Source organism: Entelurus aequoreus, linkage group LG27 (assembly GCF_033978785.1).
Source record: "Entelurus aequoreus isolate RoL-2023_Sb linkage group LG27, RoL_Eaeq_v1.1, whole genome shotgun sequence".
Taxonomy (NCBI): Eukaryota; Metazoa; Chordata; class Actinopteri; order Syngnathiformes; family Syngnathidae; genus Entelurus; species Entelurus aequoreus.
The window spans coordinates 33,011,053-33,031,052 of NC_084757.1; the positions used below are offsets into that span (position 1 = coordinate 33,011,053).

The 20,000-nt window shown below is 39.5% G+C and overlaps 1 protein-coding gene across 1 annotated transcript in view; it reads right to left on the bottom strand.

Moving 5' to 3' along the window:
• Nucleotides 1-20,000, bottom strand: part of LOC133644113 (E3 ubiquitin-protein ligase HERC2-like) — a 163,967-nt gene that overhangs the window by 86,222 nt on the left and 57,745 nt on the right. The window contains exons 16-29 of the mRNA XM_062038431.1: nt 17,697-17,890; nt 17,422-17,622; nt 15,987-16,215; nt 15,731-15,855; nt 15,492-15,670; nt 15,234-15,421; nt 11,956-12,111; nt 11,706-11,891; nt 11,466-11,642; nt 11,297-11,400; nt 7,109-7,259; nt 6,827-7,041; nt 6,624-6,756; nt 1-76 (exon numbers count right to left, since the gene is read on the bottom strand). The exon at nt 1-76 is cut by the window's left edge and continues 55 nt beyond it. Coding sequence (XP_061894415.1) covers nt 1-76; nt 6,624-6,756; nt 6,827-7,041; nt 7,109-7,259; nt 11,297-11,400; nt 11,466-11,642; nt 11,706-11,891; nt 11,956-12,111; nt 15,234-15,421; nt 15,492-15,670; nt 15,731-15,855; nt 15,987-16,215; nt 17,422-17,622; nt 17,697-17,890 — 2,314 coding nt within the window. The remainder of the gene's footprint in view (nt 77-6,623; nt 6,757-6,826; nt 7,042-7,108; nt 7,260-11,296; nt 11,401-11,465; nt 11,643-11,705; nt 11,892-11,955; nt 12,112-15,233; nt 15,422-15,491; nt 15,671-15,730; nt 15,856-15,986; nt 16,216-17,421; nt 17,623-17,696; nt 17,891-20,000) is intronic.

A 20,000-nucleotide genomic window follows, 5' to 3' on the forward strand; every position in this document is an offset into this window, starting at 1 on the left:
TTAGGGAGGGACCTCGGCTTGCCCTGGTCCCCCGCCGCCAAGGCACACTGACTGACCAGTGAGAGAGCAACGTGACCTGAGACCAGAAGAGGAAGAAAAAAAAATCATTGGCTTTTGACATCCAGTTGTCATAAATAGCATGTAGGGCAGGGGTGTGCAAACTGCGGACCATAGCTACTTTTTTAACAGGCCGTGGCACAATTGTTAGCATTCTAATATTAGCATTATAGCTTTGTTTGCAAATTTGGCAGGTCAGCGTGAAATATTTTGTTACTTGACAAACGCTACCTCTTAGCATGCTAATAGGTTAGCTTTTTTTAGCTAAATTTATAGGTACACACCAAAGTCATATTTTGGTCCTTGACGTATGCTAACTTTACCATGCTAGCATTTTTAACAACATTTTAAGGTATACATCACAGAATATTAGGGTGACCATTTCCATGACACCAAAAAGGAGGACAATTTGCGGCATATGACACCAAAAAGGAGGACATTATGCGGCATATCAATAAATTACTATGGTGTACATAGGACTCTGGTATACTCTTATTTATAGTACAATTTTGAGTGGTTTAAAGATGATGTTTGTGTGGCTGAATAGGAAAAAATATTAAAGTCAAATGTTTGTTAACAGTATTTGTATTTATTCAATACATTGTGGTGTTCAAAAAGTGACCACTGAGATGAATCTTTTCAAGTGCCACAAAGCATAACATGTGTGGACTTAAATGTAAACAACAATTAACAGGTAACATATATAATTTTTAAAAAATGTGAGCGACATCAGACGTGCACACTGTGGCCACACCAGCGTCACACCCGTCCCAAACCTGACATCATAACAATTTAAATGTTTTATTAAAATAATTTTCTGATATAAGTGATTTTTCCCTCTTACAATGACAATAACAAAAAAACATGTTTTCATGACCTATGTGCTAGTATTGTATGTCTGGCTGCAGGTCCTGCCTTTAAAAGAAATGTTACCCCTTTCAGAGATTACATTTAGTTCCTGTAACTTTCTGTCTGTAAAATACATCTTTTTATTAGCATTTATGAAATCTAGTAACAGTATTTCATGAATAATATCCTTATATTTCTTAATAAATGGCAGTAAAATAAGCACACATCTGATTGAGGAGTCAGAGTTTGGAAAGAGGACACGTGAAACAAGGGTGCAGATACAAATAGATGGGGTGGATATTTAAAGGGTTTTTGAAATAAAATTCCTTGGAGTTACAATTGACGATCAAATTAACTGGAAATCACATATAAAACATGTACAATCTAAGCTGTCAAGAAGCATCTCAGTAATAAATAAAGCAAAGCAGGTTCTGGATCACAAATCACTCCACATTCTTTACTGTTCATTAGTTTTACCATATTTAACCTACTGTGTGGAAGTCTGGGGGAATAATTATAAAAGCTCATTAAATTCAATAACTATACTTCAGAAAAGAGCTGTACGGATCATCAACAAGGTTGGATATCTGGACCATACTCACTCACTATTCTTACAGTCAAAAATATTGAAATTTAATGATATTATTTTGTATAAATTGCACAAATAATGTATAAAGCCAAAATAAATAAACTCCCAGGAAGCATTCAAAAATTGTTCAGCACACGAGAGGGCGGTTATAATTTAAGGGGGAATTTACATTTCAAAATGCTTAGTTATAGAACGACCATTAAAAGTTTTTGTATTTCAATTTGTGGAGTGAAATTATGGAATGGTTTGAATGATGAGTTAAAGCAATGTCCAAACATAAACCAGTTTAAAAAGAAGTATAAGTACATGGTATTCCAGAGGTACAGAGATGAAGAAGGGCTTTGATATTGGGTTGTTTGTGTTACAGAAGAGTGTGGGGCTGCCCATTGAGGCAGTGGTGTTGTTGTGGTGGCATCATACCATTTCCATGATCACTAGTGGTAATGATGTGGCTATGTATGTGTGTAGTGTGCATATGTATGTATATATCTATGATGTATGTACAGTATATACAAGTTCATTGAGTTTGTACATTGAGTGAACAGGTAGTTCTAGCTCAAGAGTAATTTATGATTTAAAGAAAAGGGGTGGGATTAAATAAGTGTAAACTTCTTCTCACTCCTTTTCAAATATGTAAAAAAAAGAGGGAAAAAAAAAAAAAAAAAAAAAAAGAAAGTCCAATGCTCATTTGTTTTTGTTTTTTATTCTCCATTGTTTTTCATTTTGTTATAATGGCTGTTAAGGCTATAGCACTGTATTGGATCAGGCTTGCTCTTGTTTTTATGCATATTTGAAATAAAAATATATCAATCAATCAGAGTGTTACAACCTGGCATTTACACATTATGTGGCGTTGGGGTTGTCCGACTTTTTGTGTGGCCATAAACGCAGCACTGGCTAAGTGCCATGAGTGCGTGTGTTGGTGCAGGTGAGCGAGCGAGCGGCTTCTGTTGAAACGACGGATGACAACGTTGGTTTAAGCCTGGTTTGTATGGCAGAAAATTGCCAGTTTTTATAGATAAAAGTTTTTTTTATTCATGTTTTTGGTGTGGTTACAAACAGTTTTGCTCAATAAAGTGATTGATGGAATTCCTGTCCATAAAGCGTCTCGACAGAACTGTGTTGACAAAGATTGTTTTATTCATTGGGGCCACTCTGGTTGTCACGTGTCACTCACAGAGTTGCATTGCAAAATCATACAGAATACATTGTAATGTGTTTATTTTGTTTAAAGTTCAGATGGGATTTTTGATTTCCTGCGCGGCATTAATTTGCTGTGCGCAGATGACGCGTGAGCGGTGCGCCATTGCGCAGGCGCGCACCTTAGAGGGAACGTTGGACCCTTGTTTACCTTTTTAACCAATGATAAGCAGATTTGTATCCGACACCGCTCTTAGCCAATCATTTGATGTGTTACTGCGTTGGGGGCATTTTTTATGGTCTATGATTGGCTATTGCGCTGCAGCCCAGCAAAGATGAAAAAAACTCCGCTCTTCAAGCCTAGTGCCTCAAAAAGGAGGACAAATACGTGTCCGGCTTGATGCTGCGCCGGACGCCGGACAGGGCATTAAAAATCCGGACTGTCCGCCCTAAATCCAGACACCTGGTCACCCTACAGCAGGGGTCACCAACCTTTTTGAAACCAAGAGCTACTTCTTGGGTAGTGATTAATGCGAAGGGCTACCAGTTTGATACACACTTAAATAAATTGCCAGAAATAGCCAATTTGCTCAATTTACCTTTAACTCTATGTTATTATTAATAATTAATGATATTTACACTTAATTGAACGGTTTAAAAGAGGAGAAAACACGATAAAAATGACAATTAAATTTTGAAACATAGTTTATCTTCAATTTCGACTCTTTAAAATTTAAAATTCAACCGAAAAAAAGAAGAGAAAAACTAGCTAATTTGAATCTTTTTGAAAAAAATAAAAAAAATAATTTATGGAACATCATTAGTAATTTTTCCTGATTAAGATACATTTTAGAATTTTGATGACATGTTTTAAATAGGTTAAAATCCAATCTGCACTTTGTTAGAATATATAACAAATTGGACCAAGTTATGTTTCTAACAAAGACAAATCATTATTTCTTCTAGATTTTCCAGAACAAAAATTTTAAAAGAAATTCAAAAGACTTTGAAATAAGATTTAAATTTGATTCTACAGATTTTCTAGATTTGCCAGAATAATTTTTTTGAATTTTAATCATAATAAGTTTGAAGAAATATTTCACAAATATTCTTCGTCGAAAAAACAGAAGCTAAAATGAAGAATTAAATTAAAATGTATTTATTATTCTTTACAATAATTTAAAAAAATTTACTTGAACATTGATTTAAATTGTCAGGAAAGAAGAGGAAGGAATTTAAAAGGTAAAAAGGTATATGTGTTTAAAAATCCTAAAATCATTTTTAAGGTTGTATTTTGTCTCTAAAATTGTCTTTCTGAAAGTTATAAGAAGCAAAGTAAAAAAAAAATTATGAATTTATTTAAACAAGTGAAGACCAAGTCTTTAAAATATTTTCTTGGATTTTCAAATTCTATTTGAGTTTTGTCTCTCTTAGAATTAAAAATGTCGGGCAAAGCGAGACCAGCTTGCTAGTAAATAAATACAATTTAAAAAATAGAGGCAGCTCACTGGTAAGTGCTGCTATTTGAGCTATTTTTAGAACAGGCCAGCGGGCTACTCATCTGGTCCTTACGGGCTACCTGGTGCCCGCGGGCACCGCGTTGGTGACCCCTGCCCTACAGAATATTTTGGTGCATAATGCATGCGATAGTTAACGTTTAAGCATGTTAACTGATTATTACAGCTTTTTTTAAACTAATTTAGCAGGTATACATCTCAGTGTCATATTTTGGTATGTCACTAATGCTAACAGTAAGCATGCTAACGTTAATAGGTTAGCTGTTTTATAGCTAATTTTATAGGTTATATTTTGGTACTGGACATATGCTAACGTTACTATGCTAGCATTTTTAACAACATTTTTAGGTAAACATCAAGGAGTAATATTTTGGTGCTAAATGCATGCTACAGTTAGTAGCTTTTTTAGCAAAATTAACAGGTATACACCTCAGTGTCATATTTTGGTATTTCACAAATACTAACAGTAAGCATGCTAACGTTAATAGGTTAGCTTTTTTGGCTAATTGTATAGGTCAAATTTTGGTACTTGACGTATGCTAACGTTACCATGCTAGCCTTTTAAACAACATTTTCAGGTATACATCACAGGAGTAATATTTTGGTGCTTTAACGCATTCTACGGTTAGTTTTATAGCATGCTAACATCATTGTAGCTTTTTTAACTAAATCAGCAGGATCAATCATTTTATAGTTTAACATATTTTCAACATTTATAGCACCAAAACATTTTGGTGCTAAATGCATGCTACAGTTAATGTGTTAGCATGCTAACACTATCATTATAGCTTTTTTGCTAATTCAGCAGGTATACACCGGTCACATATTTTGGTATATCACTAATGCTAAAGGTAAGCATGCTAGCGTTAATAGGTTAACTTTTTTAGCTAATTTTAAAGGTCATATTTTGGTACCGGACATATGCTCACTATACAATGCTAGCATTTCTAACAATATTTTCAGGTAAACATCACAGAGTAATATTTTGATGCTTCACGCATGCTATGATTAGTATTTTAGCATGCTAACATTATCATTCTAGCTTTTTTTTAGCTAATTTAGAACCTCAGTGTCATATATTTTGGTATTTCACGAATGCTAACAGTAACTGTTCCACTCAGGTTTGAATTCAAAGTCTCCCTACTAACCCACCAATGCCTTTATGGAAATGCCCCCCTCTACCTCAAATAACTGCTCACCCCCAAATCCTCCACACGACACCTCCGCTCCGGACATTCTACGGTTAGTTTTATAGCATGCTAACATCATTGTAGCTTTTTTAACTAAATCAGCAGGATTAATCATTTTATTGTTTAACATATTTTCAATATTTATAGCACCAAAACATTTTGGTGCTAAATGCATGCTACAGTTAATGTGTTAGCATGCTAACACTATCATTATAGCTTTTTTGCTAATTCAGCAGGTATACACCGGTCATATATTTTGGTATATCACTAATGCTAAAGGTAAGCATGCTAACGTTAATAGGTTAACTTTTTTAGCTAATTTTAAAGGTCATATTTTGGTACCGGACATATGCTCACTATTCAATGCTAGCATTTCTAACAATATTTTCAGGTAAACATCACAGAGTAATATTTTGATGCTTCACGCATGCTATGATTAGTATTTTAGCATGCTAACATTATCATTCTAGCTTTTTTTTAGCTAATTTAGAACCTCAGTGTCGTATATTTTGGTATTTCACGAATGCTAACAGTAACTGTTCCACTCAGGATTGAATTCAAAGTCTCCCTACTAACCCACCAATGCCTTTATGGAAATGCCCCCCTCTACCTCAAATAACTGCTCACCCCCAAATCCTCCACACGACACCTCCGCTCCGGACAGGCTAACCTCCTCCAACCTCCGAGGACAAAGCTACGAACAATGGGAGACCGCTTTCTGCTCCGCCGCTCCCAGTCTGTGGAACGCTGTCCCTGACAACCTGAGGGTACCACAGACTGTGGATGCTTTTAAAAAAGGCTTAAAAACCCTTCTTTTTAAAAAAGCCTCTTTTTTTAGAAATATGCATACTAGTTTTAGCTATTTTGTTGTTCTAGTTTTTATTTTTATTTATTTTTTATATTTTTTTATTTTTTTTAATACACTGTAGCACTTTGAGGTTGTTTACTCAATGTAAAGTGCTTTTTACAAATAAAATCTATTTTTATTATTATTATTATTATAAGCACGCCATTGTTAGCATAGTATTGTAAGCTTGCTAGCTTTTTTAGCTCATATATTTTGTTACTTGATGCCATCTGTTCACATTTCAGTTTAGCATTCACACCAAGTTTGTATCAAAATAGCATTTTCTCGTTCTTTGAAAAAAAATCTTTCTATTGTCCTGGTTATGAAGGTAGAAATTATCCAATTGGCCCCCGCATCCTTTGATTTGTCCGTCTGTGGCCCTGAGTTTGGCCACCCCTGATGCAGGGAGGTGAGTGAGCCTGTTGCTAGGTTACCAAGGTCCTGATGTTTGAGCAGGCAGCAGAGCAGCAGACGGCCCACTTCCTCCACAGGGTGCTCGGGGGGGAAGGTGATGGGTGTGATGAGATGGTACTGTTTGCAGCAACGCTCGATTTGGCACAGGAAGTCCTGCGGCGCCACAAAAAAAAAGGCCAACCATGAGCTCACGTGAGGCTGCGGTCACGGCGCACCTCCTCACCTTCACAGTGTGGTCCTGGGTGCTGTTGTCAGCGATGGCCTGCAGGAAAGGCTGCGCGTGGTCGCTGAGGGTGATTCTGCGAGAGTACAGCTTGGCTCGGTCTGGAGTGGTGGTGCCCAGGGAGCTGCAGTGGTCCTCGTCCTTCTCCTCGTTGTAGTTGTAGTGGATCTGGCTGGTCTGCAGGCCCCCGGAGAAGATGGAGGACTGCAGCCACTCTGTGCAAAGAACATGATGAAGTACGGGCGGAGGAAGACGTACGGCGGGTGGCGTGTTTCCACTTACTGGCACATTCCACCTCCATGGCGGACAGGGGTGTGCTCTTGGCCAGGTGGGAGGCATGGAGACCCAGCAGCACGCCCAGGTTCCGCTCGGTGTCGACAAGAGGGGACGACAGGCTGCTGAGGTCTGGAGTGGTCACCGTCTCCTGGTTTGGCTGAGAAGAGATCAACCATTTAGTCTTTGTAGCTATAATCAAACACATCCAAGAAACCATTATGTCTCCACCAAAAGGCCATTTTTGGAGAAAAAAAACATGTGTCATTCACCCAAAGTCTGGAATAATCTATGAACACGTGATAATAAAGCATAACATTTACAGTAGAGAGCCAATCTGTAATTTGGACGAGAGACAGCACAAGTTCAACAAGTAAACTGGTGTGTAGATATTACATTTACATAACTGGCCTGTTTATAGATGCTTATTTGTGGACAACTATGGAGTGTACTTTCATTTACTTATATGACCATATCCAAACAACCTTCCCTAGTCATGGCACAGGGGGAAAAAAAATTCAACCAGCACAAAAAGTCGACATGTCACACAACCTGCTGACTGAACTTTGTGGATATTTCAAAAACAGCCAATCACCACAAAAATTCAAAGTTACACCCATTTAAATCCATTGCAAGGCATGATGAGAAAAATGCAAAAAACTCCCCACACTTGTCAATGTTTGGCGCATTTCAGCTGCTTGATATTTCTAAATGTGGGGCGGTATAGCTCGGTTGGTAGAGTGGCTGTGCCAGCAACTTGAGGGTTCCAGGTTCAATCCCCGCTTCCGCCATCCTCGTCACTGCCGTTGTGTCCGTAGGCAAGACACTTTACCCACCTGCTCCCAGTGCCACCCACACTGGTTTAAATGTAACTTAGATATTGGGTTTCACTATGTAAAGCGCTTTGAGTCACTAGAGAAAAGCGCTATATAAATATAATTCACTTCACTCCACTAAATGATTACAAAACTTTAAGGAAGCCGTCACGAAGGTAAACTCGGTAGGAGTTGAACTTTCACATGCACGTAATATTCAATTCTAATTATGTATATATATTTTTTTATATAAATGTGTATATAAATATACTTGTATATATATATTATTTGCCCTGCAATGAGGTGGCGACTTGTCCAGGGTGTACCCCGCCTTCCGCCCGATTGTAGCTGAGATCCCCGAAGGGAATAAGCGGTAGGAAATGGATGGATGGATATATATTATTTATTTATTTTTTATTTTTAGTCCAATGCGGCCCCCCAGTCAAAAGGTTTGGACACCCCTTTAATAAAATTATAATATAATTAAATAAATAAAAATATATATGGACACTGTATACTGTATAAAAAAACATTTTTTTTTATAATATTAATATTTTTTATATGTTTTAATATCATTATATAATACTATGTATTTTTATACAGATTTTAAAATAACAATATTAATTATTTAATTCAACAACAAAAAAACAAAACAAAACAAAAAATATAAATATATATACTGTATATACATATATATATATATATATATATATATATATATATATATATATATATATATATATATATATATATATATATACATACATACAGTATATATATTTATATTTTTTGTTTTATATATATATATATATATATATATATATATATACACATACATACAGTATATATATTTATATTTTTTGTTTTATATATATATATATATATATATATATATATATATATATATATATATATATATATATATATATATATATACACATACACACATACAGTATATATATATACATACAGTATATATATATATATTTTTTGTTTTATATATATATATATATATGTATATATATATATATATATATATATATATATATATATACAGTGCCCTCCAAAAGTATTGGAACAGTGAGTCCAATTTGTTTATTTTTGTTGTAGACTGAAAACATTTGGGTTTGACATCAAAAGATGAAAATGGGACAAGAGATCAACATTTCAGCTTTTATTTCCAGGTATTTACATCTGGATCTGATACACAACTTAGAAGATAGCACATTTTGTTTGAAACTACCCATTTTTCATCAGAGCAAAAGTATTGGAACATGTGACTGACAAGTGTGTTTTGTTGCCCAGATGTCTCCCAATTATATGATTATTCAAACAATAAATAGCACTGAATGTCTGAGCTCAGTTTCAGATTGGGTAGGATAGGTTTTGCCTGTGCAGACTGCATTTAGAGGTAGAACCAACATGAAAACCAGAGAGCTGTCTATGGGTGAAAAAGAAGCAATTGTGAATCTGAGAGAAGATGGACAATCAATCAGAGCCATTGTACAAACATTGGCCATAGCCAGTACAACCATTTGGAATGTCCTGAAGAAGAAAGAAACCACTGGTGTACTAAGCAACAGACGTCGAACAGGTAGACCAAGGAAAACATCAGCAGTTGATGACAGAAACATTGTGAGAGCTATAAAGAAAGACCCTAAAACAACCGTTCGTGACATCAGCAACAACCTCCGGAGGGCAGGAGTGAAGGTATCCCAATCTACTGTTCGCAGAAGACTTCATGAACAGAAGTACAGAGGCTACACCAGAAGGTGCAAACCACTCATTAGCAAGAAGAATAGGAAGGCCAGGCTGGAATTTGCCAAAAGGTACAGAGATGAGCCTCAAAAATTCTAGGAAAAAGTTTTATGGACTGATGAGACAAAGATTAACTTCTTCCAAAGTGATGGAAAGGCGAAAGTTTGGAGAAAGAAAGGATCTGCCCATGATCCCAAACATACAAGCTCATCTGTGAAACACGGTGGAGGTAATGTCATGGCTTGGCCTCGCATGGCTTCTTCTGGGACGGGCCCTTTCATCTTCATTGATGATGTAACATGATGGCAGCAGCAAAATTAACTCAGAAGTCTACAGAAACATTTTGTCTGCTAATTTAAAGAAAGATGCAACCAAACTGATTGGGAGATCCTTCGTCATGCAGCAAGATAACGACCCAAAACACACTGCCAAAACAACAAAGGAGTTCATCGTGGGCAAGAAGTGGAAGGTTTTAGACTGGCCAAGTCAGTCTCCAGACTTAAACCCAATAGAGCATGCATTTTACCTGCTGAAGAGGAGACTGAAGGGAGTAACCCCCCAAAACAAACAACAACTGAAAGAGGCTGCGGTGAAAGCCTGGAAAAGCATCACAAAAGAAGAATGCAACAGTTTGGTGATGTCAATGGCTCACGGGCTTGATGCAGTTATTGAAAGCAAAGGATTTGCAACTAAATATTAAGTCTTATTTACTTTAATCTATTTTAAGTTTATATGTTCCAATACTTTTGCTCACCTAAAAATGTTGTGTTCCATTACAATTAATGCTATCTTCTAAGTTGTGTATCAGATCCAGATGTAAATACCTGGAAATAAAAGCTGAAATGTTGATCTCTTGTCTCATATTCATCTTTTGATGTTAAACCCAAATGTTTTTAGTCTACAACAAAAATAAAGGAATTGGCCTCACTGTTCCAATACTTTTGGAGGGCACTGTATATATATATATATATATATATATATATATATATATATACACACACACACACACAGTACAGGCCAAAAGTTTGGACACACCTTGAATTAAAAAGTTAATTATATATTTATATAGCGCTTTTTCTCTAGTGACTCAAAGCGCTTTACATAGTGAAACCCAATATCTAAGTTACATTTAAACCGGTGTGGGTGGCACTGGGAGCAGGTGGGTAAAGTGTCTTGCCCAAGGACACAACGGCAGTGACTAGGATGGCGGAAGCGGGGATCGAACCTGGAACCCTCAAGTTGCTGGCACGGCCACTCTACCAACCGAGCTATCCCTTCTCGTTCAATGCCTTTTCTCTCAGGCGACTACCTCTTGAAGCTCATCGAGAGAATGCCAAGGGTGTGCAAAAATCAGAGCAAAAGGTGGCTATTTTGAAGAAACTACAATATAAAACATGCTTTCAGTTATTTCACCTTTCAGTACATAACTCCACATGTGTTCATTCATAGTTTTGATGCCTTCAGTGACAATCTATAATGTAAATAGTCATGAAAATAAAGAAAACTAATTGAATGAGACAGTGTGTCCAAACTTTTGTCCTGTACTGTACATGAATATATTTTTTGAAGTATTAAGCAAATGATTGTGATCAGAGGGAGTGAAGTACAATTGGATAGTTTGTACCTCCATATACTGGCCAACACAGAAGGCCTGCATGGACTCCCTGGTGTCCTCAAACTGCAGGGCTGCCTCCAAGGCGACGACCGGGTCTTCTCCTGCAAACTGGGCTGTGAGAGGAGAACCATGGTTACCCCCTCAAGTAAGCCAAAAACCTGAAATGTTTGTCTCCTACCCAGTATACTGTTTCCTGTTAGCGACTGGGACTGAGCCTGAAAGTCCTTGATGTCGTAGACCCTCCCGGCAATGACCGTCCAGAAGCCGCCATCTTTGTTGTGGTTCTCCAAGTCGGCCTTGCGGATGAGGGACACCTCTTCGTTGTTTTTGGAGTTCTGCCCCGTGAAGAAGGAGCCTACCACAGGACAAGAGAGGTTACATCCCAGTGGACTTTCCTCACAACAGAAGCACGTCGTACCCATGATGCCGGGCCACGCCAGGTCCTCGTTATCGTCCCGCTCGTGTCCAGGCGCCAGGTGGTTGAACCGATCCAGATGCTCCAGGAGTCCGGCCAGGAGAGGGACGGAGCCAGACTCCTGCATCAGTCCAGCATCGATGGTGAGGAGGAGGACGATGGACACCACCAACTCGGGCAGGAGCACACCTATAAGGAGCATGGTTGTGTCGGTTGGGGTCAAAGACACGGCGACGGTCATGACGGAGATTACCGGTTAGATCGCCTTCGATCACGCGGGAGACTTCCGCAAAGTGGCGGTGCCCGGTGGAGGCGATACTGGTTGCCACGGGGAGGATGTCGCCGATGTGAGTGCACAGCAAGGCGATGTACTTCTTCAACAAAGAGCCCACGCCCAGCAGCTCAGGATCTAGGACACAAAACATTTACATCCATGCTGCCCTTTTTACTTGGGATGACATCATTCAAAGCATTCTAATGTAGTCATTATATAGCAATGATATGTTGTGAGGCTGCCAGGTCTTCAAGCAGTGTAATAATTGGCCGCAATTAACTTAGGCCAGTGGTTCTTAACCTAGGGTTCGATTGAACCCTAGGGGTTCCACGGAGCCTCCGCCACGGAGGTAAAGACACATCCGACTTATCGTGTAAATAAAAACTTCTCCCTATCAGCGTATTATGGATAAACCCAAACAAAGTTCCCTCTAATTTTCCATCTGATTTGCAGGTTGTTTGATTGATCGATTGAAACTTTTACTAGCAGATTGCAAAGAAAGAGAATACATTATATGAAACAGTACAGTTTACGCCAGGCCTGGGCAATTATTTTGACTCGGGGGGCCACATTTAGAGAAAAAATGTGTCTGGGGCCCGGTATATCTATTTTTAGGAACACTAATACAAAACCTCACAATAATGTCTGATTGAATGCTAAAAACGTTATGACAGACCGCCTTAAAAAACATAATGGAATTTTACTTTTTTCTATGAACGATAAAACACTGAATATTGACAAAATATGAATGTCACGCCCCCTTTCTATCGACATATTTTACAATCAAGTGAAACGCAAGAAAAATGCAACAAACAGTGAAATATGAACGCGAAGGGTACAAAATGAACCCACCTACAATCAGATACATCTGATACATCACTAAGCTTTAGAACTTTGTTGTGAAAATCTGTGGAAACGCTTCCCGCCCACACTGCTTGGTGCCTCGTCTGAGCTGCTGTGACGTAGATGACCATAGTAACTAATTAGATGACCATAGTAACTAATTAGATTACCATAGTAACTGGTATATCAGCCATAAGCGCAGATCCCAACCATTGAAATACTTTGTATAGTTCAAGACTTACGGTCATTAGAAAACATCACTGCACATCATAATGGCAGCTACACTTTCCATCTTAAAGATCTAAAAAAATTATTTGGGAATGTCCGGAGGGCCAGATTGAAAAGCTTAACGGGCCGCATGTGGCCCCCGGGCCTTAATTTGCCCAGGTCTGGTTTAAGCAGTACAGTACATATTCCGTACAATTGACCACTAAATGGTAACACCCGAATAAGTTATTCAACTTGTTTAAGTCGTGGTCCAATTTAATCAATTCATGGTAATGTGTGTAAAGGGTGTAATTTGTTGTGAGTTCATGTTGGTTTTGTTCTTTGAACAAGGTGATGTTCATGCACGGTTCATTTTGTGCACCAGTAAAAAAACATAACTTTTTCTTGAATTTGAAAAAAAAAAACATTTTATTTTTCACTATGCGCATATGAAACTGGTGGGGTTCGGTACCTCCAACAAGGTTAAGAACCACTGACTTAGGCCCAACTACCGTAGTTTGCGGCAGTGGATGTCAAAATGTGAGGGAAAAAAAGCACAAAGGAGTTTCAGGCATGTGATTTGAACTTAATAAAAAAGACTGAAAATTGAATGGCGAGAGGGCATTCGTTTCCAAAATAAGCCTGCCTCACCCATTTTAAAAACGTGTTCAGGATTACCGTATTTTCCGCACTATAAAGTGCACCGGATTATAAGGCGCACCTTCAATGAATGGCCTATTTTAAAACTTTGTTCATATATAAGGCGCATTGCATTATAAAGCGCATAGAATAGACGCTACAGTAGAGGCTGGGGTTACGTTATGCATCCATTAGATGGAGCCACGCTAAAGGGAATGTCAACAAAACAGTCAGATAGGTCAGTCAAACTTTATTAATAGATTACAAACCAGCGTTCTGACAACTCCGTTCACTCCCAAAATTAATAAACAGCTGTTTTATTATTTTCCCCAAAGTAAAGTCAGTGACGTGGTATTTCGTTTATCTTTTAACAACAGCAAGGTATGACATGTAACATTTATACCACGTAGTGGAGGGGAACTTTTCCTCGATTCAATAAACACGTAAAAAACAGTTACTGTTACGGTAAATCAAACGTTAGTGCAATCACAATATAGTACCACTCGAAATAGTGCAGAGCAATAACAATATATCAATAACTCAACGTTGCTCAAACGTTAATGTCACACAACACAACACACAAAATAAACATGTAAAGCTCACTTTATTAAGTTATTCCTCATCCATGAATCTCTCGAATTCTTCTTCTTCAGTGTTCGAATTAAACAGTTCGGCGAATACGGCATCCAACATGGTCTCGTCGAAGTCGTCATTAATCGAGTCAGTGCTGTTGTCTAGCAGTTCAGTGACAATTCCTGCCTTTCTGAAAGCTCGGACCACAGTTGAGACTGATATATCAGCCCAGGCATTTACGATCCACTGGCAGATAGTGGCGTATGTCGTCCGGGCTCTGTCGCCCTGTCATGGTGAACGTGTATTCGCCTTCTGTCATCCACTGATCGCCTTGAGTTTAGCGCGTCGTAAGCGTGTCTCTTAATAGGAGCTATTTTGGGGTCTTTACATAAACACACAAATGGAAATGAAAACGGCACGCCTCGCGCAGTCATATATCCCAGTATGCACCGCGCACTTCTTTTTCTACGGGGGAAAATGAAGTCGGCGACTGCCTACCGTAGTTGCGAGACCTGTTGTGGCTCAATATTGGTCCATATATAAGGCGCACCGGAGTATAAGGCGCACTGTCAGCTTTTGAAAAAAATCGGAGGTTTTTAGGTGCGCCTTATAGTGCGGAAAATACGGTATATCCCCCACCACAGTATACATTCTGCACTGCACAGGACACATGGCACAAAGAAGATTGATTGACAATGGTCTACAGTCCCTCAGCAAATCAGAAAGCAGAACACAATGCGCATTCATAAGCTGTAAAAAAAAAAAGCATGCGACGCTGTAAAAAATAACACACAGAAAAAAAAATCTGTGAACAGCGAGGCCGTGTAAAGTGAACAGTGTTGAACACTATACACACAAAAGTATCTAAAATTGGTATTGGTATGGATTCCCAAGCTCAGAGAATCGGTACTCTATGGGTTGAAATGTAAAGGGCACCCATCCCTACACTGTATATGAAAAAAAGGCAATGAGGGATCTTTGAAACATCAACTCACTGTATCCGTTGGCGTTGACGGAGTCGTTGACGCCGAGGTAGAGTTTGCTGACCAGCAGCCTCTGGAAGCGTAGCAGCAGGTCCAAAGACGCAGAGCGCTCCTTGTTGTCGTGCTCGGCCTCTAAATAGTTGGAGATGCGCAGGTGAGCGATGTCCTTCAGTCTGGCGATGGTCTGCGATGCGATGTTTCTAGAAGGGGATGAAGTACGTGAGTCTGGTGAAGTCCTCAACGCAAAACGTTAAAAAAAGGATGAGATGCCTCAAAAGTTGCTGGACGAGCTGCACCAGAGGCAGGATCTGCTTCCCCGCAGACTCGTAGATTCCGGTGTTGATGAGGTCTTTGTCCAGCATGGTGCGACAACGCTGCATGGTGGAAGCGTTGGCCTCCTGCTCGTCTATCTCCTTCTCCTTCTGGGCTTCCTTCTTGGCCTCGATGTCCTGCCATTGGAGCACTATGAGCCTGGGAGGCCGGCGTGACCAGACGACAAACACACTGACCTGGATCTCAGCCGTGATGGCTGCGTTCAAAGCCGACTCCAGGCCTCCGTCAGCCATCAAGCTGCTGACCAGCAGGTCGATCATGAATCGCCGGCCAGGTGTCACACTTCTCTCGTTCCCTGATGCTGCGGCAGCAAATAAAAAAGGTCATTTATTTATGAAACCACCCCACACTTCCCAAAACTTCACAGAACAACCGTTCAGTGTCAGCCTAATTTCTCCCACTTGTTTCTGCTGGGAAGTCCAAGGCACTCACCGGTATTGGGCAGCAGCGAGGACAAGGCCCTGGCCCGCTCCTCGGCAGTGGGCAGCAGCACCGACCAGCCGTTCTGGAGGACGGCTTGAGCGGCGGCCTGCACCGTGTTGAGCACCCCGCCGTTGCTCGCGAGCATGACCACCGTTTGTTTGAGGTTGTTGAGCAGGGCACTGCCCAGTCCCAAGCCCAGCTCCTCTGGATCCACCTGGTTACTAATAGCAGCATGGAGCTGGGGGGAAATTCACAAGGTAAAAAGCTCACTTATTATGCAAAAGTTTTTTCAATCATGCACTAACAATAATACATATATGTCAATCAATCAATCAATGTTTATTTATATAGCCCTAAATCAAAAGTGTCTCAAAGGGCTGTACAAGCCACAACGACATCCTCGGTACAGAGCCCACATACGGGCAAGGAAAACTCACCCCAGTGGGACGTCAATGTGAATGACTATGAGAAACCTTGGAGAGGACCGCATATGTGGGTAACCCCCGCCCCTCTGTGTATATTATATATACATACATACATACATACATACATACATACATATATATATATATATATATATATATATATATATACACGTGTATGTATGTATATATGTATATATATATACGTATATATTAGGGCTGCAACAACTAATCGATTAAATCGATTAAAATCGGTTATAAAAATAGTTGCCGATTAATTTAGTCATCGATTCGTTCGATCTATGCTATGCGCATGCGCAGAGGCTTTTAAAAAAAAAAAAAAAAAAAAATTTTTATTTTTTATTTTTTTTAAAATAAACCTTTATTTATAAACTGCAACATGTACAAACAGCTGAGAAACAATAATCAAAATAAGTATGGTGCCAGTATGCTGTTTTTTTTCAATAAAATACTGGAAAGGATAGAAATGTAGTTTGTCTCTTTTATCCGATCATTAATCGAAGTAATAATCGACAGATTAATCGATTATCAAATTAATCGTTAGTTGCAGCCCTAGTTGGCAAGTATGCCCTACGTCCGTGTTTTACCGGATATGTACCGCTCTGCACAGCGGCATTTTTAAAAGTCATTAATTTTACTTCTTGAAACCGATACCGATAATTTCCGATATTACATTTTAAAGCATTTATCGGCCGATAATATCGACAGGCCGATATTATCAGACATCTCTAATTTCAACCATTGAAATACTTTCTATAGTTCAAGACTATAATATAATATAATGGCGGCAACAGTTTTTATGTTAAACTTCTAAAAAAAATGATGTAGAATGTCCGGTGGGCCGGATTGAAAATCATAACGGGCCGCATGTGGCCCGTGGGCCGTATTTTGCCCAGGTCTGGCCTACATGATGAAAAAGAGAGGACCTAAAACGGAACCTTGAGGAACACCTCTAGGGGGGCAACTTCACACAGACAGGAAATAGAATCACTGGCGTCTACCTGGAGCCGGAGCAGGTTGAGCGTGGCCACCACCATGCACTCCTCCTCCTGCGGGGGAGGCCAGTCGGAGCTGCCGTCCATGCCCTCGCTCACCTGCCTCAGGAGCAGGTCCAGCTGCTCAAAGGTCATAGGGCACACGTCCACCACGAAGGGGACGCGCTGGCCGACCGACCACTCGGAGCACGAGGACCAGACGAAACTCTGGAAGAAAAATGAGCGAGCGTTGGGAGAGCGAGCACGACGGCGTGGCAAGTGACAGGGCGAGTGGGTGTCACCTGTCCCGGGCCGCAGGAGATGCCCACGATGTGTTTGGATTTGAGACCGGGGAGAGCCTTGGGGTGCTTCTTGTTGTAGAAGAGCGTGTCAAAGTGTTGCAGCTTGTCGTTGCTGCCCCAGCTGTGGACCTCTCCGTCGTCGGTGAGGACCAGGCAGTGAGAAGATCCCACTGCCACGTCCACCACTTTCTTCCCTGGATACAACAACACAACAACTTTAATTACCATGTATAACTAATACCTCAAGAGCTCCATTTGGATACTTGTCATGGAGGCCCAGCAAAATGTCATCTTCAATTTTTTCACCAAATACACTACCGTTCAAAAGTTTGGGGTCACCCAAACAATTTTGTGGAATAGCCTTCATTTCTAAGAACAAGAATAGACTGTCGAGTTTCAGATGAATGTTATTTTTTTCTGGCCATTTTGAGCGTTTAATTGACCCCACAAATGTGATGCTCCAGAAACTCAATCTGCTCAAAGGAAGGTCAGTTTTGTAGCTTCTGTAACGAGCTAAACTGTTTTCTGATGTGTGAACATGATTGCACAAGGGTTTTCTAATCATCAATTAGCCTTCTGAGCCAATGAGCAAACACATTGTACCATTAGAACACTGGAGTGATAGTTGCTGGAAATGGGCCTCTATACACCTATGTAGATATTGCACCAAAAACCAGACATTTGCAGCTAGAATAGTCATTTACCACATTAGCAATGTATAGAGTGTATTTCTTTAAAGTTAAGACTAGTTTAAAGTTATCTTCATTGAAAAGTACAGTGCTTTTCCTTCAAAAATAAGGACATTTCAATGTGACCCCAAACTTTTGAACGGTAGTGTAAATCAGATTGTTTTCCTTACTTTAACAATGATAATTCACAACACATTTTGCTTTGTATTGATGTAAAACTAGTAGTTTGAAAGGAAAAACAACAACTTCCAGGAAACATGGCATGAACATACACCGCATCTAAACAAATTTTGCACAGCGAGTCTTTTAGTTAAGGTGAGAAAAACACTCAAAAAAAATTGAGATAAAACATTGAGTTCATCAATAAAACTGATTTATTGCCCAGCCCTATCGTGAAGTTAAAATGGCCCGGTTTTGTTGGCAAAAATGTTGAGAAAATGTAATAAAAAAAAATAAAAAAAATTGGAATGTAAAGACAAAACGCTGACATTTTCTAATTAATAATTAATAATAATATACTTAGTCACCTATAACACAAAGTTTTGTTTTTCAATATATAAAATATCTGTTTTTAGTAGAGATGTCCGATAATATCGGACTGCCGATATTATTGGCCGATAAATGCTTTAAAATATAATATCGGAAATTATCGGTATCGGTTTCAAAAAGTAACATTTATGACTTTTTAAAACGCCGCTGTACGGAGTGGTACACGGACGTAGGGAGAAGTACAGAGCAGTTGCGTCTCCCAGTCATACTTGCCAACCCTCCCGATTTTCAGTGCCCCTCCCGAAAATCTCCCGGGGCAACTATTCTCCCGAATTTCTACCGATTTCCACCCAGACAACAATATTGGGGGCGTGCTTTGAAGGCACTGCCTTTGCGTGCCGGCCCAATCACATAATCTTTTCACACACACAAGTGAATGCAAGGCATACTTGGTCAACAGCCATACAGGTCACACTGAGGGTGTCCGTATAAACAACTTGAAGTGAAGTGAAGTGAATTACATTTATATAGCGCTTTTTCTCAAGTGACTCAAAGCGCTTTACATTGTGAAACCCAATATCTAAGTTACATTTAAACCAGTGTGGGTGGCACTGGGAGCAGGTGGGTAAAGTGTCTTGCCCAAGGACACAACGGCAGTGACTAGGATGGCGGAAGCGGGGATCGAACCTGCAACCCTCAAGTTGCTGGCACGGCCGCTCTACCAACCGAGCTATACCGTCCCGTGAACACTGTTACAAATATGCGCCACACCCACACCAAACAAGAATGACAAACACATTTCGGGAGAACATCCGCACCGTAACACAACATAAACACAACAGAACAAATACCCAGAACCCCTTGCAGCACTAACTCTTTTCCGGGACACTACAATATACACCCCCCGCTACCCCTAACCCCCCCCCAATCAATAAAGTACTTTCTATTCTATTCTAAGTAATTTAACATATGCCGTTTTATATAAAAAATGTTCCCTCAAAATGTCATTGTATGTACGTTTGCAACAGTTTAAAAAGATCGGGATTGAGATGCTAATGTTTGTTAGCCTCTCAATGGCAAAATACATGGTATGTTAGCATCAAGCTAGCAGGATAAGTACTACTTT